At 44.1% G+C, this 27,530-nt stretch overlaps 1 protein-coding gene across 4 annotated transcripts in view; it reads left to right on the forward strand.

Annotated features, from left to right (window-relative positions):
- Positions 1–1,193: 1,193 nt before the first annotated feature.
- The window catches only part of NCOA6 (nuclear receptor coactivator 6), a 45,644-nt gene continuing 19,307 nt past the window's right edge, over positions 1,194–27,530 (forward strand). For 3 of the 4 annotated variants that reach the window (XR_008748861.1, XM_055814693.1, XM_055814694.1), the window contains exons 1-10: positions 1,194–1,510; positions 8,663–8,765; positions 13,494–13,646; positions 13,747–14,021; positions 15,841–15,996; positions 16,575–16,697; positions 18,105–18,233; positions 19,948–20,763; positions 23,652–23,798; positions 24,717–25,836. Coding sequence is in view for 3 of the 4 variants with exons in the window: in XM_055814693.1 (XP_055670668.1) it covers positions 13,787–14,021; positions 15,841–15,996; positions 16,575–16,697; positions 18,105–18,233; positions 19,948–20,763; positions 23,652–23,798; positions 24,717–25,836 (2,726 nt within the window). In the remaining variant the exon portion in view is untranslated. The remainder of the gene's footprint in view (positions 1,511–8,662; positions 8,766–13,493; positions 13,647–13,746; positions 14,022–15,840; positions 15,997–16,574; positions 16,698–18,104; positions 18,234–19,947; positions 20,764–23,651; positions 23,799–24,716; positions 25,837–27,530) is intronic. The other variant, XM_055814692.1, reaches the window with a different exon arrangement.

The raw sequence follows: 27,530 nt of genomic DNA on the forward strand, positions 1-27,530 counted from the left end.
GCAGAATACATGATGGCAAGTGGGGAGGAAAGGTGGTTCTTGGGTGTTGTAGGGGTTCTTCCCTCAGCTGTGTGTCCCCAGCCTGCCACAAGCCACAGTGAGAGGCAATGGCGGGGCACATCCACGCTGCTGCCAGCCAGCTCCCTGATGGGCACCAGTGCAATGCTCCCCCTCGTCACCCCGGGGCTGATGGGCACCTCAGTCACCAGGGGCCTGAGCAGGGGCTTTTCACCTGGCTGCAGTGCACCGCAGAGGTGCTGGCAGTGGGGTCCCTGTCCCAGGGGCTGGAGGAGGCACAAACAGAAAAGGCACGAACGGAGCAACACGTTGGTGAAGAACTGGGTGCTGGTCTGCTGGCGGGGAGCCTCGATGCTGCGGCCAGTGCCATCTGTTCGCAGCTTTCCACGCACAACAGCATTTAATTATTAAGATAAGTCATACACTAACCATGGTGTTCGTTGTTTTGTTTTTTTTTTTTAATGGAATGCATTTATAAGCCAACTTAAAAAAAAGGGATTTTTTTCTGTGTTGTGAGCTATAGCAGATGAGATTGCTGTATTTAAAAGCTTTTGCAAAATAAACCCCCCATATTCCTCGTCATTTAAAATGCAGTGATCTGCCTAAAGCCAATGCCGGGGGGTGGTGGTGCGAGGGCTGGCGTGGTGTGCGGGCCTGTGCCACCCCCCGGGAGCTCCCTGTGCCACCGGCCTGGAGCCCGCGGGACCCGACGCCGTGGCCCCCGCCCGCCCCCCCGTACCCCGCGTGCCACCCCCGCGCTGCTCCCGCGGCGGATCCGCTACTGCCCCGGTCTGCGACAGCCACCTCCCTCCCATACATCGGCCGCGCGAGAACGGGGCTTTGGAGAGAGCTGGAGAGGGGCGCGGGGCCGGTAACCGGGCTCTGGTGACAGCCGGCGCCGCGGCCCCGGGGGGCGGGGGGGACGCAGCCGGCAGCCCCCGCGTGGGGCGGGCCGGGGGCCGGCGGGAGCATGTCCCAGCTGCTGGGGACCCCGCCGCGCCCCCCTCCCCCGAGCCGCCCAGGCGGCCGCGCTGCCCGCGGGCCGGGCACGGCCCCTCCCGCCGCCGGCGGGGAAGGCTCCGCGGCGGCGCCGGGGGGGGCCGGGCCTACGCTGCCGCGAGGAAAGCTACCGCGCGGGGCTGCGGCCTCGGCGCCCCCCCCCCCCCCCCGCTCCGGGGGGAGCGGGCGCCCCGGCGGGGGTCCCCGCTCCGCAAGGCCGCCCCGCGCCCCGGCGCCACGCGTGGGGGCGCAGCTCCCGCTCGGGCCCGCGCGCTCGGACGCAGGCGCGCGCGGGGCGGGCCGGGTCACGTGCCGCGGCGGCGGAGGGAGGCGGTGGCGGCGGCGCGGCGCTGGCCTGCGCTCGGTGTCCCGGGCGACCCCCCCCCCCCCCCCCCGGCGGCCCGCGCCCGTCCGCCCCCGCCCCCGCGGGCCCCGTGCGCCCCGGCGGCCCCCGCCCTCCCGCGCGCGCTCGTGGCGGCGGCGGTGGCGGCAGGTGAGGGCGGGGCGGGCCCGCGGCGGGGCCTCCCGGCGGGGAGCGAGCAGCGCGCGGCGGAAGCGGCGCCCCGCGGTGTCAGGCGGGCGGCGGGCAGGCCGGGCCCGCGGGCCGGGCGGGCGGCGCGGCGGGAGGGGGCAGCCGGGGCTGGCGGGGCGCGGAGCGGTGCGTGGGCCCGGCGCGGGGTGCCCAGGCCGCGGGGCGCCGGAGGGCTCCTGGGCGGGCGCCTGTCAGCCGGGTGCGGGGGGCCGCGGCCTGGCGCCCCGGCCTGGGCTGAGCCCGCTCGGCCGCGGCCTGCCGCGCCGCCTCGCCGGGCCGGGGCTGCCCGTGCCGCGCTGCCCCGCCGGGCCGGCCCCGGTCCTCTGTGGGCGCTCGTGTCTCGACCTTCCGCCGCGCCCTGTGGCAGCCGGCGGGCGGCCCGGGAGCGGGATGGGGGGGCGGCCCAGCGGTGCCACGCCGTGCCCGGGGCAGCGCCTCCCGGCCGGGCGCCACAGCCGCGGGAGCCCCGCGGCCCCGGGACGTCGCCCCCGCGCCCGGAGCCTCGGCCCTTGCCCCGCGCGGGCGGTGGCGGCTCCGTGGGGTGGCAGCTGGGACGCGTTGACGTTTCTTCGAGCCCGAGCTTTTGTCTGACTGTCTCGGCAACTCTGGAACGCGGCCGGGGAAAGGCTTCAGCGCCGTCCCTGGGTCTGGTTCCTGCTTTTCTCTGAATCTCACCCCCTTTCGGCCGTCGCAGCAGGCCGGGGGTCCCGTGCCCGCTGGCCCCCGAGGGCAGCATGCTGCAGCTCCGTGGGCTTTGTCTGCCCCGACCCCCGGCACGCGGCTCCACGCCTTCCCCAGGCTGAGCCGGGTAAAAGCTCTCTCGTGCCAGTTTTACTAGAGGACAAACAGTGCCTTTTGTTGGTATTTATAATTACTGCGCATTGTAGCCTTTCTGGCTGGTTCTTTAGCTAAAGCATCTTTCAGAATTTCCCACATGTGAAAGTGGCCACAGAGAGCAGATGGTGGTCTTGCAAAGGGTTGGCCAGTGTCATAACCATGACTTTTGGGTTCAGCAGCTCTTTTCCAGTTATAGCAGGTGTTTCTAGCTTTTCTGTGCATCTCATGGAGAGAGAAACAAAGGTCTTGAGGCCCATATCCAAAATGGCCAGGCCTGTGAGCCTCTGGGCTAAATGCACTCCTGCAGCAAGACATCAAGGTGTTTGCTACGCTCTTCAAATATTTGCTGAGCTGTACGGCTTCCTTTGAAAGCTAACTGGCTGTATCTGAAAAATTTTCCTAGTAATACTGTATTCTGACTCTCCTATGAGAAAAAATTGAAATCAGCACAGGGGAAGCTGCACACAGACCTGATCTTCTGTTGGGAAATGACATTTCTTAGTATTTTAAACCTACAGGAAGGTGTTCTGTTAGGCTTTGGATTTTGGCTGGAGAAACTCCCAGCAGCACTCTCCAGTCATTCTCTCTGGAAAGCCTGTTCTTTCTATAGGACTTGGAGGGAGGAGTTTTTGCAACAGGCTTCCAATTGATGCAATAACGTTCCGTGATTCTAGTAAAAAAAATAGGTGCTTCCTTAAAATCAAAACCGACTGTGTGGGGAAACCTGAGAAATCCAGCCCTGCCCCATGCATCTCTAAACGAAGTGTTAGTGTTTTCATTTTTCACTGGCTTAAATACTTGAAAATATGAGGGTGTAGAAGTAAATTCTGCTGCACAATCATAATGCCACTGTTTTGTTTTAAGTATGGTACTGTCAAAGATGACGTGCCTTTGTAGTAGATATTAGATATTTCAAACATAACTGCTGAACAGATTTGTAGTATACTTTTATTTTCTAATACCATATTGATTGCTCTTGGATGGAGCTACAACTGAGTTACACAGACATACTAAATGTCATAGATTTGCAGTGGCAAAGGGTTTGCTACTGAACGTATTGAACAGTTAATATGGCAGTAACAGTTTGATTGCATTGGGAATAGTGAAATTTTTTAGGTCATTAGTGTACCTCTGAAGAGAAGGCATGATGGTGGTGTCTCTTTCAAAATCATGTGGTCTCTATTGAGAAATACAGATGCTGTGGCGTGGAGAGAATAGAGCGAGCAGAACGCCTGTTGATGTGTAGACCATCGAACAGCAGGACTTAACCCTGTGTACTGCAAGGCCTGTGTTCAAGTGTAAACTTGTTCCTTAACGCTGGACTAGAGAAGAAGTAATGGGAGAGAATGCGTAGGGTTGGGAAGAGTTAAGGGGCAGAAGTGGAAGGAGAGCTAATCCTAGCTGACATGGAGCAGAGAAGATGCATTGTCAGACTCCAGGTGAGGTGTTCTCCATCTGTTAGCCAGATGACCGATCCACCTTTGCTTTACTGAAGCCCTGGGTATTTTGTGTTTTCTCTTGATGCTGTTACGAACTCTGCTGTCCCCTTCTGAGCGGATCAGTGACGTTCTTCAGCAGGAACTGCCCTTTGCAGATAACTGAGAATTTCTGCCATGTAGTCAGCATGTACCTTAGTTTGTATGTGGTGGTAGCTCAAGGTTTGGCTCAAGATGCTTGGATTGCCTAGTGCCCTGGCTAATTGGAAGGAAGGAAGGAAGAAATCATCTTTTCAATGATGCTGCTGGAGTTGAACGTTCATCTAAGCTTTACATTACACAGGAAGATAGTAGTGGAAGTTTTCCAGAGGTCCAGGAGACTGGGATTTTTCTTTAGACCATTGGGGGTCATTTTCCGTCCAGTGTGTCCTCTGCCATAAGGATGTTATTAACACCATCCTCCTGCGCTCTGAATAGCACATCAAAAATTGCTATTGTGATTAAAAACAGAAACAAGAAGTGAGTTCTGTCAGGTATATGTTGCAGCCTTGAGGTTGTGTCACAGTAAATAACTTCTTTATGTATTTGGGAAAAAAGAAAGGTGACCAGTGCACGTCACGGTGTAGCCAGTTTGGGAGCTGGGTTGAAGGAGGGGGTGCGCAGGGGACTCCATTGCTCTGAGAGCCATCATATTTCTGGAACTGAGAGGACAGCGGCCTGCTTCTCCAGCTTGAGTGAGTAGTCTTGAAACAGCCCTGCACAGGGGTTTGGATCAGATTTGTATGAAAATTGAAAAGTATAGGAGATGCATGATGCCTTGTCTAAATTCGTTTGTCTTCATGTAAACCAGTGATTTGGGACAGGGAGCTGGTTGTGCGGAGTTGCATATGTGAGCCTGTGCGTTAGGTTTGTTGCATGAAAGGGAACGATCTAGTTATTTGCACCAAAAGATGCATGCTATTAAATTCTCCCAAGTCCTGTGCACGTCATTTTAATTTTACAGTTTTGATTTTTTAAAAAATCAAATGATCTACCGAGATTGTGCAGCTGGTAGGAGATGGTGTTTCTCGTCATGGTTTCTGGGCAGTGCTTGCAGAGACTGAAGTAAGCCTCTGTGTTCCGCATACATGTGCGCAGGCATGCTTTCACAAGCCTCCCTCCTTGCTGGATGGCACAAGGAAAATGTGAGGCATTATTTCTGCCTTGCTTCCTGGTAAATTGGAAGTTTTGGTGTCTGTAGTAATGTTGTTTTTCACGGCAGCGAGTGGGGAGCACGTGAGAGATGAGATACAAGGCTCATATTAGCAGTTCTGAGGGGGTCTTTTTCGCGGAGAAGCTGAGGAGTTAGCAGTTGCGGTCTTGGGACTGTGGCTGTAGGAGCTGAACCTCGCAAGGCAAAAATATTGCCGTTTTTTTTAGTGAGGCTCAGTTAAAAGTAATACTGGACAAGAAAGAGCACCTCATGTTCTGGTTGCAGCATGGGAAAGTGTTCCTTTGCAAGGGCTTTTTGGGGAACTTTTCCCATCCCTGCAAGAACACATTGCTGTTTAGTTCTGTTGCATCCTAGTTTTACCGGAAGGTGCAAAGTTGGCCAGTGATTACGTGGTTCACAACAGCAGTAAGTGACAGTAATTAATAATGCTTTTGAAATGTGATTCTTCCAAAAGCCCAGAGCAGCACAAAGTTAAGCTGCAAGTTTTTATAGAGTCAGGAAACTCTCAGAACAATCTGGACTTTAACAACAAAAGCTGTACCTACTTCTGTTATATTAAGATTTTTTTTCTTGGTTTTTGGGTCAGGGAAAACAGTCTCTTCATTACTGAGTGCCTCATATCAGAGGAATTACTTTTAAGCTGTTTGTTTAAATCTTTTCTCCACACTTTATAACATTTCAGAATTTTAAAAATTGTAGTGAAATTTCCTAGACTTTTATTACATGTAAGAAGGAAGAATATTGCAATAAACAAGAGGTGCAGTTTTCAGTCAAACCTTAGTACCGGACTTGTAATCACTAGAACACCTGGGCTGGTTACATTGATGTTTGTGAAGCTCAGTGAGAGTTTGGTGACAAAGGACTACCTGTGGGGCACGTCAGCCCAGAAAGGTTTGGTAGTGGTTACATTCAACTTCAAATAAAAAGCTTGTCACAACACAAACAGTGAATAGATTGCTACTTGAGGAGTTTTCTCGTAGCCTGTGGAAGGCAAGATAAAATACACTTTCTTGTCAAGATACATCTGATTTTAAATAGTATCTCATTTTATTTGTTTGCTGATTGTATTGATGGATCTCTGTGAAAAGTTATGTACTGCAAATCTCCGTCTAGTATTTATCTGTTACAGGCTATAGTGTATGTCTCTCAAATGGAAGTATCCTTAACATGAAATTAATAATTCAGCTATGGGAATTGATTGATCAAATATTACGCTGTGTAGACTGTGGCTTCCAAGAAAATTGGTGACTGAGTTAAGTTGTGGTTTAGGAAGAGGACTGGCAGCCTTCTTGTGTTGGAATCTCAGCTGCCGAAAGTGGGAATTTCTACATGGCTAACTTAGCTGTAGTTGAAATTCATTCTGGAGTTGTTATGTTGCTTTTTAAAGCAACCCCAATGATCTCATCGGTCAAATTCTGTTGAAATAAAAATTAATAGCTCAGTTAGACATGTCCATTGCAGCTTGGCATGAGTTGTGGGGTTTCAACAAACTTTATGAAACTAACAAACCAATGTTCCACTAAATCTGCTGTCAAAATACATCAAAGTACACTGCGAAAGGTCATATGCGTTACAACAAGCTGTAATTTTCTCCTTGTCGGAAGCATTTGGGTTTACGTGTTTTATGCTTGAGGGCTGTAGGAGCGCAGCAGAGCAGTATGAGGAGGGGCACGTAGCTCTCTATCAGCAGGAGTGAATGAAGCCTGCCTTCCTCTAGACTTGCTTTGTTTTCTTGATGTTTGGGAAAGCACAGGCTCTGAAGACCCTTTTCTGTAGTTGGAATGCTTCCCAGGGCTGTTCTTGCAGATTCTTTGGTGGCTGCTAAGGTCTGTGTTCAGTCCCTGGGTGTTTCAAAGGTCCCTGTCAGGTAGGTTATTGCAGTGAAAGCTGAAGTTAATGAACCAATGTCAGTTGGTTATTTTCCTTAACCAAATTGGAATTGTCTCCCGTACAATGGGAATGAAGACCACAGCAGTTAATTGTTCTTCTTCCCATAGCCTGGGCTTGCCATGCTCAGTTTCTTACTGGAGCTTGCTAGGACAGCCCATCTTTCAGTCCTCTCTTCTCTGGAGCAGCTGGGTGCCCACAGACCGTCTCATACCCCTGCCCGTGGTGAGGGAGGGCCACCCTTTCCCTCAGGAGGGAGAACTGGAGGAACAGAAAGCCCCTCTGTTCCTTGTACTAAGGAGTTCAGATGATTTTCCCTCTGGCCCAGCACCCTTCAGCCAGATGTCAGCTCTTACCTTGTCGTGCTAAGGCATGGATGGTTTGACTGGAAGCTGACTTTGGTAAGCTTTGAGGGCACCTTAAAAACGGCTTTTACTGGGCAAGTAAGGACTGTCCTTTCATGTGAATGCTTAGCTTTGGAGATAACCAGCCAGTTTCTTACATGACTCAGTTGTAGGCCATCTAAAGTAGCCTGTGGAACATAATTTTATAAAAAGCATGGAAAAAATAGAATTGATGCAGTATCTGCTATAGAACCTGGAAAGCTTTTTTATATTTGGCTTACACTTAATAAACGATAGTAAAATTTCATATTTTAGATTTTGGTTTTGCTTGTCAACTTGGTGTCTGGTCGCGGTATTTAGGCAAGTCTACAAAGGGATGGAAAGAGCAAAGTTACTGCTTATGATTTAGACATTCAGGTGTTCTACTTGGTACTGTACTGCTTCTTGAATTACAATGCTTGTTTAGAAATATAAGAAGATGCCAGAGGTTGACTGAAAGAGCTACAAAGCATGCATAGTCTGTTTTAATGTGAACACTGTTTCCTTCCCTTGGAATTGCTGGACTGGCAGAAGTGCAAAGGCTATGGCACAGTACTAAGGCTTTTAAAAGCGATTTTACCTTGTCATCTAGATAGAAGATAGCAAATTTCTGCTTTGTCTTTCTGAGTCGTCTTCCCTCTTCTGCTTCCCCAGTTTGCTTTTGGGTAGTCCCCTTCCCCACTGATGAGCAGGCTGGTAAGTAAGCAGAAAATCTGCTTGAAAAACAGCACTGGGTTGTTAATATAAATCATCTTGATTTGAGGGGCAGTGTTTTGTTTTTGCTGAAGCCATTAGCTTTACTGCTGCTTTTTCATTACCCTGAGAGGTTTGAGTGCAGCTTGATGAGACTATGAACAGGACTAGGTTTTGGGATTGGATTCACCTTGCTTTGTTGGCCATCTGCAATAAAAATGTCTGTCTGAGGTGGTTGTGGGATCATAACGTGTTCCTGCAATGAGCTTAACCTGAGCCACTTTAGGCGCCTCCTTAGGATAAGCTGAAGCATATCCTAGTTGTGCCAGTTTGTCTTCTGAAGGTGAATTGAATCTAGAAGAGTTTATCTTAAGACTTAAATATATTATTCTTGATAAAACTTGCCCTATTTAGAAGAATAAAATGTTATTTCCAGCCAAAGGGAGTATTCAGTTTTTTGCCTAAAGTAAAAGGTTGATTTTTCCAGATCCTTGGGTTTTGCTGTTAATATTTTAATATAGTAACACATGCTTTTTACATTACGAAGGAGAGAGTTGGATTTGGTGCAAAACTGCATGTTAAAAATCAAAGTATTCACTGTTACATTCAGTATTTTTGGTTTTTTTGCATCATTGTATTATGAAATGCAATGGTTTTCTTTCAGGATTACATTTTTGGGAGTTGCTGTTTAACCATGTTTGCCAGTCTGGAATTACCTGAAGGCCTGTTGCATGCTGCAAAATACTGAAGTCGTGGAATTTGGTTTGGTAGGTAAAATAAGCATATGATGCATCTAAGTATCTCTGGTTCTTACATATTCTCCTGCTAACTGTCCCACTGACAGGTCCTTGCTTGTAATCTTTAAGTGTATTTGGAGGGCTGGGTGGTCCCTGGAGCTGACTTTTCAGCCTGCTGTAGAGGGCTGCGACATTTGCCATCAGGTTTGTAGCTGTTGTCAGACCTTCCTTCCGAAGAGGACAGTTGAGACGCTTTTGTGGTGTTATCCCTCTTTCGTGTCAAAGTCTGATGTTCCAAATTACTGGAACTACCCCTAGCTAAGTTATGTAAGAGGAAATTTTACTACATATTTCACTTTAGTTTTAGGTATTCTTTTTATATTATAACAGACTTGACTGCAGTCTCATTTCTGGACTGACTTCTCTTCCTCTTCCCTGTTGCAGCTTTAAATGGTCAGTGTGAGAATGAGGACCCTGCTCAGTTCTGCCTTCTGCCATCTGCTAGTGAAGGACATCAGTCCATCCTTCTTTCTGCTGTCACCCTTTCCAGTCCTTTGTGTTATTTGGAAGAGTACTTTTTCAGGTGTAGAGCAGGATTTTAGTACTTTTTATTTAATCGGGCTCCCTACATATTTGTTTTGAGAGGGTGCATGTTCTGGTGTGACATCAGTTGTGAAAGTGTTTATTCTGAGTTGGTTGAAATGTACAAACAGCTTGTAAATCAATAGACTGTGTGGCAGAAAACCTCAGACAAGTTATTAGATAAAGCCTTGTTCTGATTTATTTGCTTTGTGTGGTGCAGTGGTTAGAAGAAAGCAACACAAGAGCTTTCAAGTTCTGTTTAAGAAACAAATGGACATAACTTGAAGTTTGGATCAATTGACCGGGTCTTAGGATGAGAATACCAACATACCAGGATGTTGGTTTTTTTCTCCCCTTTGATTTTTTTCAGACTCTGGAGACCACCAGCACTCCCGTTTGGTGGTGCTGGCACTCCAGACCCTGCTGGCTTTCCAGTGTTCAGCTGCTTCCCAGTTAGGGATTACTGGCTGTTTCAGGTTTGTTCTAATCCCATCTCTCCCAGGGAGTGGATGGGATTTTCAAAGCACTGCCCAGTCACGTGGCACTGGGTTTGTCATGCAGGCTCCTTTTACTAACAGGGCTGTTGGTGGGGGGACACATGGCATGACAAACTGCCTTCTGTGGGGTGCGGTGCGACCCAGATCTAGGCTGCGGCATAGCTGTATCCCACATGAATTCTTCTGCTGGAGAGTCTGTCTTGTACATTGTAGTCTATCAGCTGTATTATCCGTGCGCTGAGTGTGCCCAGGAGCTCCAGCCTCCAGCAGCCCAGGGTGTGCCCTGTGCCCAGCTCGGACCCTCTGCTCAGGCTGCCGCCCCCTACCCCCATACCTGCTGCAGGTGCGTTCAGTCTATTACCTGGCTGTTTATCCCCAACTCTTACTTCAGTGACATCTTTTTAATAATTAGACTATGTTGAGTAAGACCAACTTTATAATAAGCAGGCATAACACTTTATGCTGCTGCAGCCTGTCCCAGGCCAGGTTGACGGTAGGTGGTTGCCACATGGTAGCACTGGACTTGCTCTGAGTTTCCAGAGACAGTTGTCTAATGGGAAGTATTAAATTGGAAACTCTAAAACAACAGAGTGCAGGGGCAGGAAGGAAGCCATGCATGTTCTTTGAATGGAAAATGATATTCAGAGTCCTTTTTGTGCTGTCACTTGAACATGAATGCTCAAGTTTATGAAATGTGCTGTGGTTATGCAGATCAGTTCAGGTATGGTTCTTACTCATCAGAGATACTCTGTGGTCTGCTGGGAGTTCATCTAGCTTATAGGAATTGTTGAATGACCAGAGTTTCACCTGTGTGTGCTTATGCTAAAGGCTTTTTGTGCTTATGTGGAAGAGCGTTGAGCAAAGGTATGTGCTAATTATGGTCATGTGCTGGCTTGTAATTTATGGAAGTCAACCCTATAACCAGGAGATTACAGAATTTGTTAGGATGAGGGATGCAGCTGGGATTCATTTAGTTTGAGATGGATGGCGTGCTGTGTTCTGCCTGAAGAGGAAGGTTTTGCAAGTCATTACTTTCTCCTGTCATATTTGAGATAAATTATACCTGAAGATAGGAACAGACTAGGAACTGTGTTTTTGAGAGGGAAGGTGGATGTAGCAGAGATCCTTGAGGCACGTAATGTGAACAAAAAATGCAAAGAGAGCTGTAGCTACATGTTCTTATCCAGAAAGTAAAATTTAAAGCTCAATCTTGGTCGTTTTTTTTTTCTTAACTCGAGCTTTCCCTGCAGTCCTATGATTTTCTGCATCACATGAAACAAGGCCTGTGGCCCTTTGGGATTTAGCAAGCTATATTTTAGTAGTGTTCAGGAGGGACTGTAATTTCAGCAAATTCTGTCAGATTTTGGCACGTTGAGGTGAGGCTGGTGGAATCTGATTTAAGCTGCAGCACTTTCACGAAGCCTTTACGCCATGGTTTAAACAATCTGGAAGTCTTCTGCTCTTCCACAGAGAAGATGGATGCTTTAAACGCTTCTATTCAAAAAAAGAAATGTTTGTGTTCTTACAGAGAAATATTTACTACTTTGCTGTCAGGGATTGTCAGAAGTACTCGTGTTTCTTGCCGCAAATGGAACACCCCATCCCCTCCAAATAGTTGTGCTTTTTCAACATGTAAGAGCCTGTATGTTGAGCTGAGCTTTTCTCTCCCTGAAAAACTTACTCAAGGTTTTCAGATAAATATTTTTCTATGTAATTTTCTTCAAAATACAGTGCTTATATTTCACAGGATGCTTGCCACGTTTGGTGCACAGAATGACTGTGCTTGGTCTTTAAAAAGGTTATTTGTGTAGGACTCCCAGCTCCTTTCCTCCCAAAGTCGGTGTGTGAGTGTAATGAGTGATGCAGGAATGCAGAAGGAGAAGGAATTCTCTCCTGATTGGTGTAAAGCCAGCTCTGGCAAGGAAGTTCCCTGTTCAATAAATTATGTGTGAAAATCAATTAAAACAGCTTTTCACAGATGCTTATTAATTTTCATTCTTAATTTTCTGGGCAGCTTATGTGAAACTGAGTAGTTTAACTTAGTGGAGTTGCCAGACACTCGGACCTTTAAACTATATCTGTAGTTTAGGTACAGAGCTGAGCTGCAAGGAGTCTGGGGAAAGAAAAGAAGATATAATTGTCTCCATGTTCTCCTGGTAATGAATTTTAAAAATCTGTGTCTCTGTTCCCCATGTTTAAAATTTCCCTGGTAATAGTAAGTCATTTATGAAAGCACTATAGAAATAGATCAATGACTGTGAAATATTTTTACTTACTTTCTGTTGCAGGACTGCAGAAGAGCTTGTGAGACAAAATTAGCTTTGTTTTTAATCTGAGGTTTGCGTCATATGTGAGAAGGCAGGCCTGGTGCTGCAGTATGAAGAGTGTAACTATATGTAATATAGGTGATTATTCATTAATGCCATTTAGCCTAGTGCCTAGTGTGGTGGTAGGGTGGCAAAGGAGAAAAAAAAATATTTTGTAAAATCACAGTAAGTTTGTGCATAGAGACATCATCAAAAGCTAAGGGTATTTTGGACTTTCAAGTCTTTGTTTTTTCATTTGTAATATTGTCCCTTCAGCAACTTATTGCGAGTGTGAGAACAATGTAGAGCTGAATCTAAAGCTTGTCTAACATAGTTGTTGTTTGGTTTTTTTTTTTTTATTAGAAAAGGTGGTTTTCTGGCCCATATCTGCAGCTCACCTTTAATCTCAAGAGCTGTGGTTTTCATTTGTGTTGGGAACTTGAACCACTGCCAGAAACCCAATCTGTATCCTATTCAAGGGTATATCATCCCAAACGAAATGTTTTGGGTGGGTTCTGCTGAATACTGACAGCTTTGGAGTTACGAGGTCTTGACAGTCCTGGCCTTTGAATTGATTTGCTTTTGACAGTGGTGGTCAGGAATGGGTACCGTTTTTGGTTTTGACATCAGCTTTGGCTGTTGATGTAGATGGTTTTGATCTGCTAGCAACACTTGCAAAGGGTTGAGTGTGAGAAGAGAGGTCTTGCCTGGAGGAGTTAGTGCCATAGCCCTTGTAATGGCTTGTGTTGCAGTGGAAAAACGTGTATTTTAACTAAACATCGGTATTGTTCACTGTAGATGTAGGGATAACTTTGATCGTAGGTTGTACTTCTGTACACATAACAGCTTAGATTACTATCATAATGTCAAGTAAAATTTATTGCAAAGTCTAGACATTTTATAAATTAAAGAACGTCTGGTGTGTGGCTTGATTTTTCTGAATTCATTCTTATCCAAGCTCAATAGGGGCATGGGGGGAGTTGTAGGCTAGCACAGAAGGGACAAATTTGAGGTTGTAATGTGCATAACCAGCTGAAAACACCTAAATCTTCATAAACTTTTAGAAAGAAGGCATAGTATGCCTGAGATTTCCCTGGATGTAAAATACTTGTCAAATGCTAAATTTCTCCTAGTAAAAATATGCTATGGCTTTCCTACTGCTGAGCCTATTGCATCTGCAGTCCCTAAAACTAAATCTGGTGGCTTTTTCCTATGTTTCTATAATTAAAGTATTGCATTTCCTGGCTGTCAGGCACTGCAGAATTGATACTGGGTGTTTGCTTGTCCTCTGTACTATATGGAGACGAATGTAATTGATTTTCTTATTCTTTTCTTTTTCCCTCTACTTTCCTTTCTACCTGACTATCATTTAGGTCAACTGGAATCCTTCTCAAGTCATGTGCAGCAGGGTTCTGTCAGGAAACCACTTCTGTTTGTTCTAGTAGACGAACAGCTTGGATACTGCAATGGCCACTGTTTTCAAAGCCGCACAGTTTGTCTCGCAGACCCTAACATTGAGTCACCTGGTAGGTTTTTCTGTTAGTGGTCTTATGTGCTGTTGAAATAGTTGTTACTATCTTTACACACTTACTATTACACTTATTATAATTTTTTTTCCCCTCCAAGCATCATCTTAACGTCTGACAGGCTACCATTGTTGGAAACAATGGTTTTGGATGATCTACCAAACTTAAAGGATACATATGCCCCCTTGTACTCCTCCACTATGGAAGACTTAGAAGTGGATTTTGATTCAGGACTGGAGGAAGATGAACTGAAGCAGAAGGCTGCTCCTGAGGATTCTACGATCTTTGTAGCTTTTAAAGGAAATATAGGTGACAGAGATTTTGAGCAGAAACTAGAGATTATATTGGAGAATGTCCCTGGCCTTTTACACATGGGTAATGTACCTTCTTGTCATTTTTCATCTGTCCTTAAAATACTCATTTACCTAGGATGCTTGTACAAAGAAGTAGATTACATAGTTTTCAAGGTCGTTAGTTTGTAATAAGATTTGTTAGGGTTATTCTTGGTGAATTTGGGAGCTGTTCTTCTGAGAGACATAGAGTTGTCTCTCCAGTTGTTTTATTGTTTAAAACTGATTTCATTAGTGAGTTCATTTATTCTTATTCAGTTCCCATGTTTTACTTGGGTTTTTTTCCCTCTTTCATTCATCTCCATTACACATTGCTGTGTTATATGAACGTGAAACCAGGCTTGTCCACATAGGAGGTGGTTTTTTGCTACCAAAACCATCCAATGCAAACCACTGCACTTCATCTGAGAATAGCTTCACTCTGGAGTAATTGTGTCAAGTCAAGACCTTACTGCCCTTTTGCTGCTACATTGACCTACTCTACCTGATGATTATTTTTTTTTCACTGATGGGGGCTCTGGAGTACTCTCACATACTGCTGTATGCCCACCGAGGTCTGGGGACAGCTGTGTAGCTAGTGAATGGTAACAGGCTTTTTGAACAATGACATCTTTTACCAGCACCTTTAGATCTGGAAAAAGATGTCTGTCCACTGTCTGAGCATCTTTGCAAAGGGTCATATGATGATTGCTTGTACGAGCAAGGCTATGTAACTGAGCAGCTATAAGTAAAACCTTTTTTTTGTAGACAGCTCTCCCTTGGTAGGGGGTGCAGTGTTGTGATGTCTGTGGGTCACTGTGCGTGGATCAATGATATGTTTCCTCCTCACCACCAGTTTCCCCAGAAATGCCCCTCATCTGTTATTACTTGAATGGTCAGGTTAACAGCTTAATTTCTTGTCATTAGTATAGTTTGCTATAGAAACAAATAAAGACAGGTGGGTTGCCTGAAGTGCAGTGACAGGAACACGTAACTAGAAGAGCCTCGGGGACTGGGACCACAGCAGCACTGATCTGACTTGGCATGATGTCATATAATCGCGGTCTAGAAGCCAGGGAATTGCCCGTACACACTCCCTCTCCCTCTCTCTGCTGTTTGTGAACCAAGCCTTTCCTGATAGCTACAGGTTGCCCTCCCAGCATGCTGCTCTTCTGTTCCATGGTCTTTGGAAATCAACTGTACAATGTTGTTGTACAAAGAAACCCCTGTACAATACAAAAAACTGTACAAGGAAGAATGCACCTTTCTTCTTCAGGCAGGCGGTCTTTATGTTTAAGCAAAACTAGTTTTCTAGATTACGTTTTAAAATGTTCATTGCATTGCTTGTTTTTTCAATTGTCTGCACTCAATTGACTCGATTGTCAAGTTAGTAAATAAAATTGGTTTAGACTTAACAGATGTCACGTTTGAAAAATGAGAAGCTTTGGTACTAATATCTAGAAATACTGAAACTGATAATGCATTTTTTTATATGTAAAATATTGGAACATTAATAAAAGAATAGGACTGCTCAAAACTCCTCAAAAGGAGATTTTTTTAAAACTACTCCTGTCATGTTTCCAGGAAAAAACTGTTTGTAGGTAGAAAGAGGACAAGTTTAATAATACCGTTACTGTAGCAGCAGAAAAATTGCTAATTTTTGGAAAATACCTGAAGTGGTTTGGCAGGATCAGTCACTGAACACCTGTGCTGGAGAGATCTTCTGTACCTGAAACTAACCACTGATAATGTTCAAAGCCAAGTAATTATTTCAGTTTTTTCAGCTGTGATTTTTTACCAAGTTATTTCATCACACATGTTTGAAAGCTGCCTTTGCACTGACTCTTGACTGTTTTTCTTTTAAGAATCCAACCAGTTAAAACTGCAGAAGATAGAGCCTTGGAACAGTGTCCGCGTTACCTTCAATATACCCCGTGAAGCTGCTGAGCGGTTGCGAATTCTGGCTCAAAATAATAACCAACAGCTCCGTGACCTGGGAATACTCTCGGTTCAGATTGAAGGTATTTCACACCTAATTTGCTTCCAAAGGCATTAAGCTAAAATTTAAGTATACTCAACCAGCGATTTTGTGTACTTTGTTTCAATACTTCTAATTCTGTAATTTGGAGAATGACTTCTGTGGAAATATAGCTTAAGACCTCTGTTCTTTCAAGAATAGGTTTAATAATAAATACAACAGCTGAAAATCCTCTGAGCGTTAGGAAATCTCCTGAAAAAATTATCAGTGTTAGCTAGCAAAGTGTGCCCTCATTTTTTTCCCCTAATTGTTTCTTATGTGGCTTTCTTAAAAACAAGTTTTCAGTGGATTTTGCAGTTAAAATACCCATTCTGACAGTTGTCCTCTCAGGACACTCTCAGGATGAAACCAAGGGCATTTAATGCTTGTCATGGTGTTTGTTTTTGTTAAAATTGAAATCCAGAAAATAAGGGTAGTGCAATGCATAACTGTCCTAAAGCGTGCAACATAGGTGAAGTTTGTTCTTCTTTCCTTGACACCTTTTAAATGTCCTTTTGAAAGCATCTGTATTCTGCTTTTCTGTGTATCATTCAATTCACGCCAGTTGTGCCTTACTTTTAGGGGAAGGTGCTATCAATTTAGCTTTAGCTCAAAACAGAAGCCAAGATGTCCGGATCAACGGGCCCCTGGGAGCGAGCAACTCCATGCGAATGGAAACAGGGTTTCCCATGCAAGGGGGACAAGGTAAATTTCCCCGATGTTTATTTGCTTAGCTTTATACACTTTGAAATCTGTTACTAAGCTAATCATAACATTTCACTGATTATAGCGACTATTGTTTGCAGAATTTTAATTGCCATTTTAATTAAGGTCTGTTCTTGTTTCTGTACTGTCAAACCACGTCCCACATTGTGTAATCTAAATAGCTGGCTGTTTTGTCCCACAAACACTGGAGTGATTTAGGTGGGGCAGATTGATTTGTTTTGGTTTTGGTGGTTTGGGTTTTGTTGTTTTTTGTTTTATGTAAAAACTATTAAAGTACATGAGTCTAGTATAGTGAATTCACTTTGAATTGCACACAAGTTATCACAGTTTTGTTTGGCTACCTTTAATGAAGATGAGCATAATCCTTTATTCAGTGTATAATAATAAACTATTTTAGATTAAATCCATTATAATTATGGGAAGGGCAAGAAACTGTCATTGTTAGTCTCTATTTTCTGGTAAACTTTTAAGGTCTGATTATAGATAATTTTTGTGGAGGGGTGTAGCTTTATTAAACTCTGCATTTTAGAGCATTGTATATGCATGATAAATCGTTAACTACAAGAGTCATTTTTTTGGTGAAAAGTTAAAAGAAAGCTACTACGTAATTTATTTTAATAGCTGAATCGTCAGGCAAAATAAACTAATTAGTATCTTGGTAAATAATTTAAAGCAATTAAAAAAACCTGGAAGTGTTTTTCATCAGTGGTATTGTAAGATGCTTGTATGGCTGTTGAGGAGAAGGAATGGAAAGAACATTTCACCTCTGTAGAAACCTGATTAAAGAGTAGTTAAATCATTGTGCTTAACAAGGAATGTGAGACATGTAAAGGAAGGTTTACTCTGAAAGTGGCTGCTCTGATCTTCCCTGTGATGATCATGAGCTTCATTTCCTGCAGGTCAAGGGTATAAATGTAACAATAATATAACCAATAGGTCAACAATATAAACCATTTTATAAAAAAGTAGCCTCTGGAAGTGAAACATTGAAATTCTTCTCTTACAACACCTCAGTTACTTTCTAGTTTCAGATTTTGCAAAAACCTTAGTACATGTACAACTTTGATACTGTCTTGTCACTTGGTAACTCCGGAGGCAAGTCATGCTCAAATAATTCAAGAGTTGGTAGTGTTTCCTTCTGATGCCTTTTTAAAGGTTTGGTGCTAAAAGAAAAGCTTCAGCATGACCTTAACTTGTTTTATACCAGGGAATCTAAACTTTCAGACAGAGATATGTGTCCTCAGGTTATTTTGGACAAAGAATTCTTTAAGTCTAAAGAAATGTTTTATTAACAAATACAATTTTTTTTCTTGTTAAAAAAGTATCTAAAATTCTTCTCTATGTAAAAATTGCAAGACTTGTTAATTTCTATTTTTATTTCTTAAGGTTTAATAAGAATGAGCAACGCTGCAGCTGTCATGATGTCCCAGAGTGGAAGTGTGCCCTCCTCTATGGTGGCAAGTGGTGCTAGTACTGAGCTGCAGCCAAGAACACCTCGGCCTTCCTCACAGCCAGGTGGTAAAAATTTAGTCACAATACTGACCTGAAAGTGTTCTTGAATTTTGATTCTTCAGAACACAGGCTTGAGCATGTAATCATAAGAGTATTCCAGAACTGTCCTGGAGTATTTCCTCTGCCCTTTCTGGAAATTACTCCTTCTGTGACGCCTCCCTGCTTCTATTAATCTGGTAAAACTTTTCAAATACTTTGGATGCCTGTCACCAGCTTGCTTGGTATTTTGTTCAAATGCATTGAGCAGCAGCAGTGATGTTTGTGCAGTAGAACTGTTGTGACTGAACTTTGCCTTTTGATAAAGGCAAGAGAAGGATCGGCTGAATGAGGCAGATGTCTCTGGTAGGAAGCAAATGCACCGGACTGAGCACAAGTGCTTTTCAGGAGGGGTAGGTAGACTGGAAGTTTGAGGACTGGGGATCTGGGATGTGTGAATGTTTAGGGTTTATTCTTCACAATTCTGCCAGTACAAGTTATTTACATTTTGGGGCTACAGAAAAAGAAAGGGAGTTATTTGTCCCTCCACAAAATGGTGGCAGTACTTGTCAGCTTCAGTGGACCTCTGCAGTGTTTATTCTTACAGACAGCATTTTTCATAAATGTTTTAAATATTCTGGGAATATTAGTTTATGATACTACCTTACTTCCTTGTTCTGCCACTTTTTTTAACTGGTAGGGACAATAGCCCCAACAAGTGGGTTATACATACGAACAGGGGGATGAGAGGCTGGCGAGCAGCCCTGCGGAAAGAGCTCTGGGGGTCTGGGCCGGTGGCAAGTGGAACACGAGTGGGCAGCGTGCGTCCGCAGCCCAAAGGCCAGCTGTGTCCAGGGGTGCGCCGGGCATGGCACAGCGAGGTGCCCCAGTGAGGCGGCTGGCCACCCCATGCTGCACTGGTGCGGTCCCACCGCGGGTTCTGTGCGCAGCTGTGGCACCGCCAGCGGAGGACGACATCGGGCTACGAGAGTGTGTCCGGAGGAGGGTGACCAAGATGGTGAAAGGTCTCAAGGGCAAGACTTAGGAGGAGTGGCTGAGGTCACTTGGCTTGTTCAGCTTGGAGAAGAAGAGGCTGAGGGGTGCTCTCATCACCGTCTGCACCTTCCTCAAGGTGGGCAGAGGAGGGGAGGTGCTGTTCTCCACTCTCTGGTGACCAGCGATAGGACACGAGGAAACTGAATAAAGCTGTGTCAGGGGAAGTTCAGACTGGACATTAGGAAAAGGTTCTCTTCACTGGGAGGGTGGTCGGTCCCTGGAACAGGCTGCCCAGGGAAGTGGTCATGGCACCAAGCCTGACAGAGTTCAAGGAGTGTCTGGATGATGCTTTTAGTCATATGGTTTAGTTTTAGGTACTGCAATGAGCAGGGAGTTGTGTCAGTGATCCTTATCGATCCCTTCCAACCTGAGATATTCTGTGATTCTATGTGTCTAGAAGACTTTAGTCTGTAGCAACAAGCACTGCGGAGCTGTCATTCTTTATTGTAGAGGTTATAAATTGGTAAGACCTGGCTTCTCAGGATTCTCAAACATTTTGAAAACTTTTAGAGCATTGCCTGTTCTGTCTGTCGGAGAAATTGGAATACAGGAATGTGAATTTTTGTGCAGAGTAAGCAAATGCAAGCAAGCAATTTACCCTTTCCTGTTTTGGGGTGGGTTTTGTCTACAGGAGGTTATTATTTTTTTTTTTTTTTTTTTTTACTTTTCTTTGCTATTTTAATAGATGCAATGGACCCACTTTTATCTGGGCTAAATATCCAGCAGCAAAATCATCCACCTGGATCTTTAGCTCCCCAGCTCCATTCAATGCAGTCAGTTCCTGTAAACAGGCAGATGAACTCAGCCAACTTTCAGCAGCTACAGCAGCAGACGCAGTTGCAGACACGTCCTCCCCAGCCACATCAGCAGCCACAGCAGGGTATTCGACCTTCATTTACTTCACCAGCACAAGTTCCAGTTCCCCCTGGCTGGAACCAGCTTCCTTCTGGAGCAATTCAGCCTCCTCCAACCCAGGGAGCGTTGGGTACATTGACAGTAAACCAGGGTTGGAAAAAGGCCCCATTGCCTGGACAAATGCAGCAGCAACTTCAAGCAAGACCACCTCTAGCAACAGTACAAACTCCTACTCATCCTCCACCTCCATATCCTTTTGGAAGCCAGCAAGCTTCCCAGGCTCACTCAAACTTTCCCCAAATGAGCAATCCTGGCCAGTTTACTGCTCCTCAAATGAAAAGCCTTCAGGGGGGGCCCTCACGGGTTCCTACACCACTACAACAACCCCACCTGACCAGCAAGTCTCCTGCTTCCTCTCCCTCCTCCTTCCAGCAGGGATCTCCTGCATCATCTCCAACAGTTAACCAGACGCAGCAGCAGATGGGACCAAGGCCTCCCCAGAGTAGCACACTTCCCCAGGGATTTCAGCAGCCTGTTAGTTCTCCTAGTCGTAATCCTATGGTGCAACAGGGGAATGTACCCCCCAACTTCATGGTGATGCAGCAGCAAAACCAAGGTCCACAAGGTTTACATCCTGGTTTAGGAGGTAAGAAGTACTGAGACCTTTTATTTTAAAAGGAGAAGAAACATAAAATGGCTAGAACTAATGTTGCTGTTAGTTTTGAAAAGATCCTTTGAAAGACAGGATAAAGGCATAGATAGAGTATAAAGTGGATATGGGTGAATTTTAGCATCAGTGTCACTTCATTTCTACTAGCTATCTCTGTCCTGCAGTGTCACAGTGATAACCTAAGGGTAGACACAGGGCCACCACAGAAAGAAATTGCTGTATGCAATTGCTCCTTAGGTCTGCCAGTCTTACTCTTCACGATTCTTCTGTTACCTTTAAGCAGGTTATTCGGAGATGGTGTGAGTTTTTTGTTTTCGGGTTGTTCTTTTTTTGGGGGTGGGGAGGATTGGTGATGGTGGATATTTTTTATTTTGAGAAAGAGAGAGAGACAGAGCATGTTAAGAACAAATGAACATTTTCTTTCTCTCTTCAGCTTCCTCTTCCACCATGTACATTTTCTGCTACAGAAGTGAGGCATTATTTTGCATCTTCCTTTCTAAGTTGTGGATGTCTCTTCTTGACCCTGTCTTTATTTGTCATTGATTTCTTTCCATACGAAAGAGGAAAGAGCTATTACTGCCATGCTGTTGTACTCCCTATTCTAAAATTTAAGAGGTCAAGGGATGTTTTAGCTGTGCCTTTGGCTGTGTTGTCTTTAGGTTTTTTTTCTTGGACCTTGGCACTCACATCTTTTACTTAATACTCCTAGAATTCTTCTCTAACAGTAAAGGAATTTAATTTGTCAGTCCCAAGATCTCTTTTGTGTCCTTGGTGTTTTTTTCCCCTTGAGCCTTTTGTAGTTCTGTGCCAGACTTGTAGCACTTCTTTCTGTTCACTTGTTTGTTCATCTTTCTCTTGAATGGCTGCCCTCAGGTACCCATACACAAGCTCTTGCTTAAGCCTTTGAAGTATTTTCTTCCTGTGCTTACACAATGAGCCACATGCTCAAAATATGAGCCACCTACACACACATATATATTCTAGTTTCTTGCGTTCTCACATTGTACGTCTGAAATCTGTCCAAAAAGCTGTAAGGAATACCCATTTCTTAAGTCTGCTGACCTGGACAAGGTTCTTGGTTTCACTGTTTGTACCATGGGTCTCATTTGGATCCAGGTGAATTGTCTCTCAGTTGCAAGGTTCTGCTCTTTCAGACTGCTCTTAGGATCTGCCAGTGCCCTATACTTGGTATACCTTATCTTGTCTCCATCTGGAAGCAGTTACTTATTGTTTATTATAGTCATATTTCCCTACAGTATTGTCTGACCAGTCATGTGTCCCCGTCAGGAATCATTTCCTCTAGGTAGCATAGCCATGACCTCTTGATAGTATAACCTCTGTATTCTCCTTCCTTTCTAAATCAACCTACTACAAACAAAACGCTACTTTTTGTGAGTCAAAAATGTTACTCCAAATAAGCTATCAGAATATATTATTTGGCCTCACTGTAGACCTTACCGCTAAAATCGGTGATGCTGCTGTGAGTTACATCCTCAGCTGATTTAAAAAGACAAGTTTCTGTTGGTTTCAGCAAAGCTGTGTTGCTTCCACTTGCTGAGATTTTTTGCCTGGCTTCTGTGCATGCTCATTCCTTGCTGCAATTTATATGTTAATTAAGTTGTAATTACATATTTTTTAATTTTTAAGCCATCTAACATTTAAAGGTTTGGTGTACATGAATACATTCAAATGCTTTCCATTTCACTGAGTTAATTTAGCAAATCAGAATTTGTATGAGATTTGGAGTAGGCCAAGTTAACACTGTTTTTTTTCTCAGTTCAGGCATTTCTATGTGCAAAACTTTTGGGAAAGTTTAGCAGACCTAAAACTGGAGAGTCCAGTGATGTGATGTTTCGGGGTGTATGTTCCATGTTTGCAGGTGTGTCATTTGACCTGTAAACTTGACTGTCTTGAAATATTAATTACAAAACTAAGACCACGTTAATTAACACAAGCAATACAATTAAGTGTGCAAGAAAGCTGTCACTGTAGAAGGAACCAAAATCAAATTCTGGCAGTGTATCGTGGGTCAGAAAAAAAGGGAGGGCAGGGTTGTTTCTAGGTCTGTGGCATCATCTATTTGGCAGTGAGTTAAAAAGAAATGGGTTCTGTTAAATCCATTTATGCTGCTGTGTTGCTAGTGCTGCTCATGTTGATAGGTAGAGGGAAGGTTTTACTTTCTGTCCCAGGGCAGCGGTGCTGTTTTGGTATGTCACAGTGTGAGTGTTGTGCCAGATAGGGGCCTGATAAATTACTTGCTCTTGCAGTAGGAATCGCAGGATTACTTGAATGAGCAGCCATCTTGGACTCTGGACATGCTGTCTCATGAGGTTATTCGGCCCGCTCTGGTCTGAGAAGTTATTTTGAATGTGCATACACAAAGGAGTGCGAAGGAGTGTGTACCTGGTGTGTTACAGTGAGAGTTGTTGCTGAGAGGAACACATCTGTAACAAAAATGTGCATTACTTGTGTTTGCATGCATGGATTAAGTTAAGGGCCTGATCAGAGTTGAGATGCAGTAGAGAAGAAAACAACAAACTATGTTACTTTAATTTCTAGTTTCTAAGAAGTCTAACATGGACTTTTTGCCTTCTCTGTGGGATAAGTTTTGTACTTAGATTGTAGTTTGAACTGAGTCATAGTAGCTTGTTAGGCAGAATTTTTGCACAGATAAGAACTATAAATGTCTTCAGTGGGTTATTGACAAAATACACAAAGTGTATATTGACAAAAAACGCTTTCTGCCTAAACCTGTAATGTGACTCAAAGATAAGATTCTTCCTCTCATACTCCCAATTGTAGATTTTTTTCTTTTTTTGCTTCCTGTTGTTCATACTTACTAATAAGAAAATTCTTGTGTTCAGGAATGCCTAAGCGCCTCCCCCCAGGGTTCCCTGCAGGCCAGGCTAACCAGAGCTTCATGCAAGGTCAGGTGCCTTCCACAGCTCCAGGAACACCGGTGAGCAGCGGAGCACCGCAGCTGCAAACTAGCCAAAATGTGCAGCACACAGGTTTGTTTGGAATGTGGTGTTCCTCAGTTTTTTCCATTCTTTTGGTAGAAAATTACACCTTTACTTGTGTAACACAGATACTAAAACATTAAACTCTTGTCATGAACAGGGAGTTAGCTAGCAGGGTCTGCAGGGGCATTCTGTGTGTATTGCTAAAGGAGGAAAAGAAAAGCATGAGGCTGATCATGTTTTTCAATCAACCTAACTGTTGTGGATTTGGGCTGGGTACTAAATAGTATCTGTTAAGAAATCAAATGGAAGTAGCACTGAAATTTGAAGGCTATGGGTAATAAAGATACAACACAAAAGGAACTTGTGCAGAAAAAAAAGTGGTGTTAGAATCTTGTTCTGCTTTGAAAAGATTGTTTATTAGTTCCTTTGAAAGCTTTGGAAGTCTACTTAGAGTCACTCCTGTAAAAATTAAATCTTTAGTTCACAAATGTCTCCATTTAAGAATTCGATGATTTGTCTGTTGTCTGGATTATAGATAACCTGATCAAGTCATTTCATCAGTACCCCATGTGTATTTATTCTTTTAACCCATTATAAAATAAACCTCAAGGTTTGAAGCTTATTTTGGTTAGAAATTATTCTGTTGAGTTAGGTCGTATTATGGAAGATTTTCAAACTTATGTACAGATAACAACTGAAATTAAATTTCTGTTATGTCTTCTGCAGTGAGGTGCACCGGAACTACCAGTCTAAGTGTTAATTTTGAGATGTATGATGTTCTGTTTTGACAACTAACATGTATCTGTAGCATCAAACATTGCATCACAGGACTGCAAACACGTCAGATATTCAAGTTCATTGGAAAAGGGAGGAAAACAATTTTGAAGTACTTACTCAACATCAAAAGTTGTAAAAACTTATACCACTCCAATTAGTTTCTTACTGGATTTTTTTTTTTTTTTTAAGGTGGCCAAGGATCTGGACCTCCTCAAAATCAGATGCAAGCACCACATGGCCCACCTAATATGATGCAGACCAATCTAATGGGACTTCACGGAAATATGAACAACCAGCAGGCTGGTGCTAGTGGGGTGCCACAAGTTAACATGGGCAACATACAGGGGCAGCCTCAGCAAGGACCACAGTCTCAGCTTATGGGAATGCATCAGCAAATTGTATCCTCTCAAGGACAGATGGTAAATATTCAGGCTCAGGGATCGCTGAACCCTCAAAACCAGATGATACTTTCTCGAACTCAGCTCATGCCGCAAGGCCAAATGATGGTGACACCACAAAACCAAAATCTTGGTCCTTCTCCCCAAAGGATGACCCCACCCAAACAGATGATTCCCCAGCAGGGACAACAGATGATGTCTACACACAGTCAGATGATGGGACCTCAGGGCCAGGTCTTGTTACAGCAAAACTCAATGATGGAACAGATGATGACCACTCAGATGCAAGGAAATAAACAACCTTTTAGTACTCAAAATCAGTCCAATGTTATGACGGGGCCAGCTCAACTGATGAGAGGACCAACCCCAAACATGCAAGGAAACATGGTGCAGTTCACTGGGCAGATGATGGCACAGCAAGGCCCTGTGAATGGTAATCCTTCTCAGGTTATGGGAATTCAAGGGCAGGTTTTAAGACCCACTGGACCTGGTCCTCACATTTCTCAGCAACTTGGGGACACTACTACTACAACAAGTAATGATGTGAACTTGACACAGATGTTGCCCGATGTTTCTGTGCAGCAGCCAAACATGGTGCCTTCTCATATGCAAGCAATGCAAGGAAACAACAATGCTTCAGGGAGTCATTTCTCTGGTCATGGGCTCCCTTTCAGTACAGGGTTTAGTGGAACGCCAAATGGGAATCAGATTTCCTGTGGGCAGAATCCTGTTTTTCCTGTCAATAAAGATGTTACACTCACAAGTCCGCTCTTGGTTAACCTTCTACAAAGCGATATATCGGCAGGACACTTTGGTGTGAACAACAAACAAAATAATCAGAATGCCAACAAGCCGAAGAAGAAGAAGCCTCCAAGGAAGAAGAAAAATAATCAACAACTAGAACAAACAGCGTAGGTTTAGTATTACATTGCTTTTATAAGGGGCATGGGGAAGCTCCACAGGCAGCTTGTCAATATTTTTTCAGGAAGTATGGGGTGAGAAAGGATCTGCATTGTTTCATATTCTGGTGATTTCTCTCAAGAGTTAAATGATAGCCCACTGACAAGTCTGCCACAGAAGGTTTGTTCAAGACTAAAAAAACCCCATGCAAACATCCCAGCTCAGTTATAAACCCAATTATAGCAGTACTGGTTTTTACCTTTACTGGGTAAAGGAAGCATAGAGTTTGCCACAGCCATTGGAAGGGGACGCTGCCTTTTTTAAGCAGTCTGACAGTTGTGATCAGAGGTTGGGAAGTACTTTCAGAAGAATTAAAAGCATCCGTATAACATGTGCAGTAGATATTTGCTGGGGGGTTGTTTCTCTAATTATATGTATATCCTGACATGTTTCTGCCTGGAGTTGTGCTGGACTTCTCTCTTGAAGCTGCAGCTAGAATTTAGAGGGAGGAATCTGGTGCTTTCTGGGTCTGATGATAACAGGCCCAAGCAGTGCTGATCTTCTTTGCCTAGGAGAGATTAGGAAGGAGAAATATCCAAAGCTTTTGAGAGGAAAGAGGCAAATGAATAATATTGAGAGATAAGGAATGAATGTACCTGCTTAGCGGAAATATGAGATTGCTGAATTTCTTCATTCCTCTTTGGCCAGCATATTCTTTATTGGCCAGCTGTCCTGTAACCGTTTGCTGTTGACGGTTTACCCGTACCAGCACAGGTGGTAGACTACTGCTGCTGTAGCATTATTCAGGGACATTGACAAGAATCCACCTGATGGAACTTCTGAGGATTGTTTCCAGTCTGCTTTAGAAAAAAAAATGGGAAAACTGCACAGAGAATTCCAGCACAGGGCTATCCAAATTTCAAAGTTAAATTCTTAAAAGGAAGCAAACAAAATGTAGCAGTGGCACATTAAGCTACTGGTGTGGCTCTGGTTCCACCAGTCCCATTCCTTTGAATAATCATTTTAAGTCTTTAACCTGAAGTTTACACTTTTCCAGAGGCAGATGTCCAGTTCAGTGCACAGTTGTTGGCATACAAGTACTAAGCAACTGTTCATTATTTTATTTTTCTCTCTTGGTTATTCAGTGTGTAGCCCCAACCTGCGTTTTCTGTATAGTGTCAAGATTCCTTCATGGGGATGGAATTAATTTTCCTATGGACATTGTAGTTTGGGACTGAGATGACTCACATCATCTATAGCAAGTGGTCCTTAGTGACAATTGTTAATTGGTGTATCTAGTACTAAAATAAAATTCAGGAGCTGTTATGTACATTTTACAGGTGCAGAAATGCCGCATGGCCAAAATAAAAGAAAGCATGCTAATTTAATAGACCTTGAAAAAAGTATTTCAAATACCTGCTGTATAATGATATATGGTCATGGTATGGCCTCTCAGCTCAACACAGCTGCAAACAGGCCATGTGATTTCAGATTAAATCTGAAGGAGTACACACTCTACAGCCAGCTGTGGAAACCTGCTCAAAGTAACTCAGCTAGAGCCAAGTGGCCAGCGTGCAGATAGAGTGCAGCTTCAGGGTGACTTGGAAACCCTGGAAACTGAGATACCAGCTCATCTCTTTCAGTGCCTAACTCATTATGCTTCCACTTCTGAAATGTGTAGGGCAGGGCTCCTTCGTGGCCAGGG

This window comes from Falco peregrinus, chromosome 9 (assembly GCF_023634155.1).
Source record: "Falco peregrinus isolate bFalPer1 chromosome 9, bFalPer1.pri, whole genome shotgun sequence".
NCBI classification, from domain to species: domain Eukaryota; kingdom Metazoa; phylum Chordata; class Aves; order Falconiformes; family Falconidae; genus Falco; species Falco peregrinus.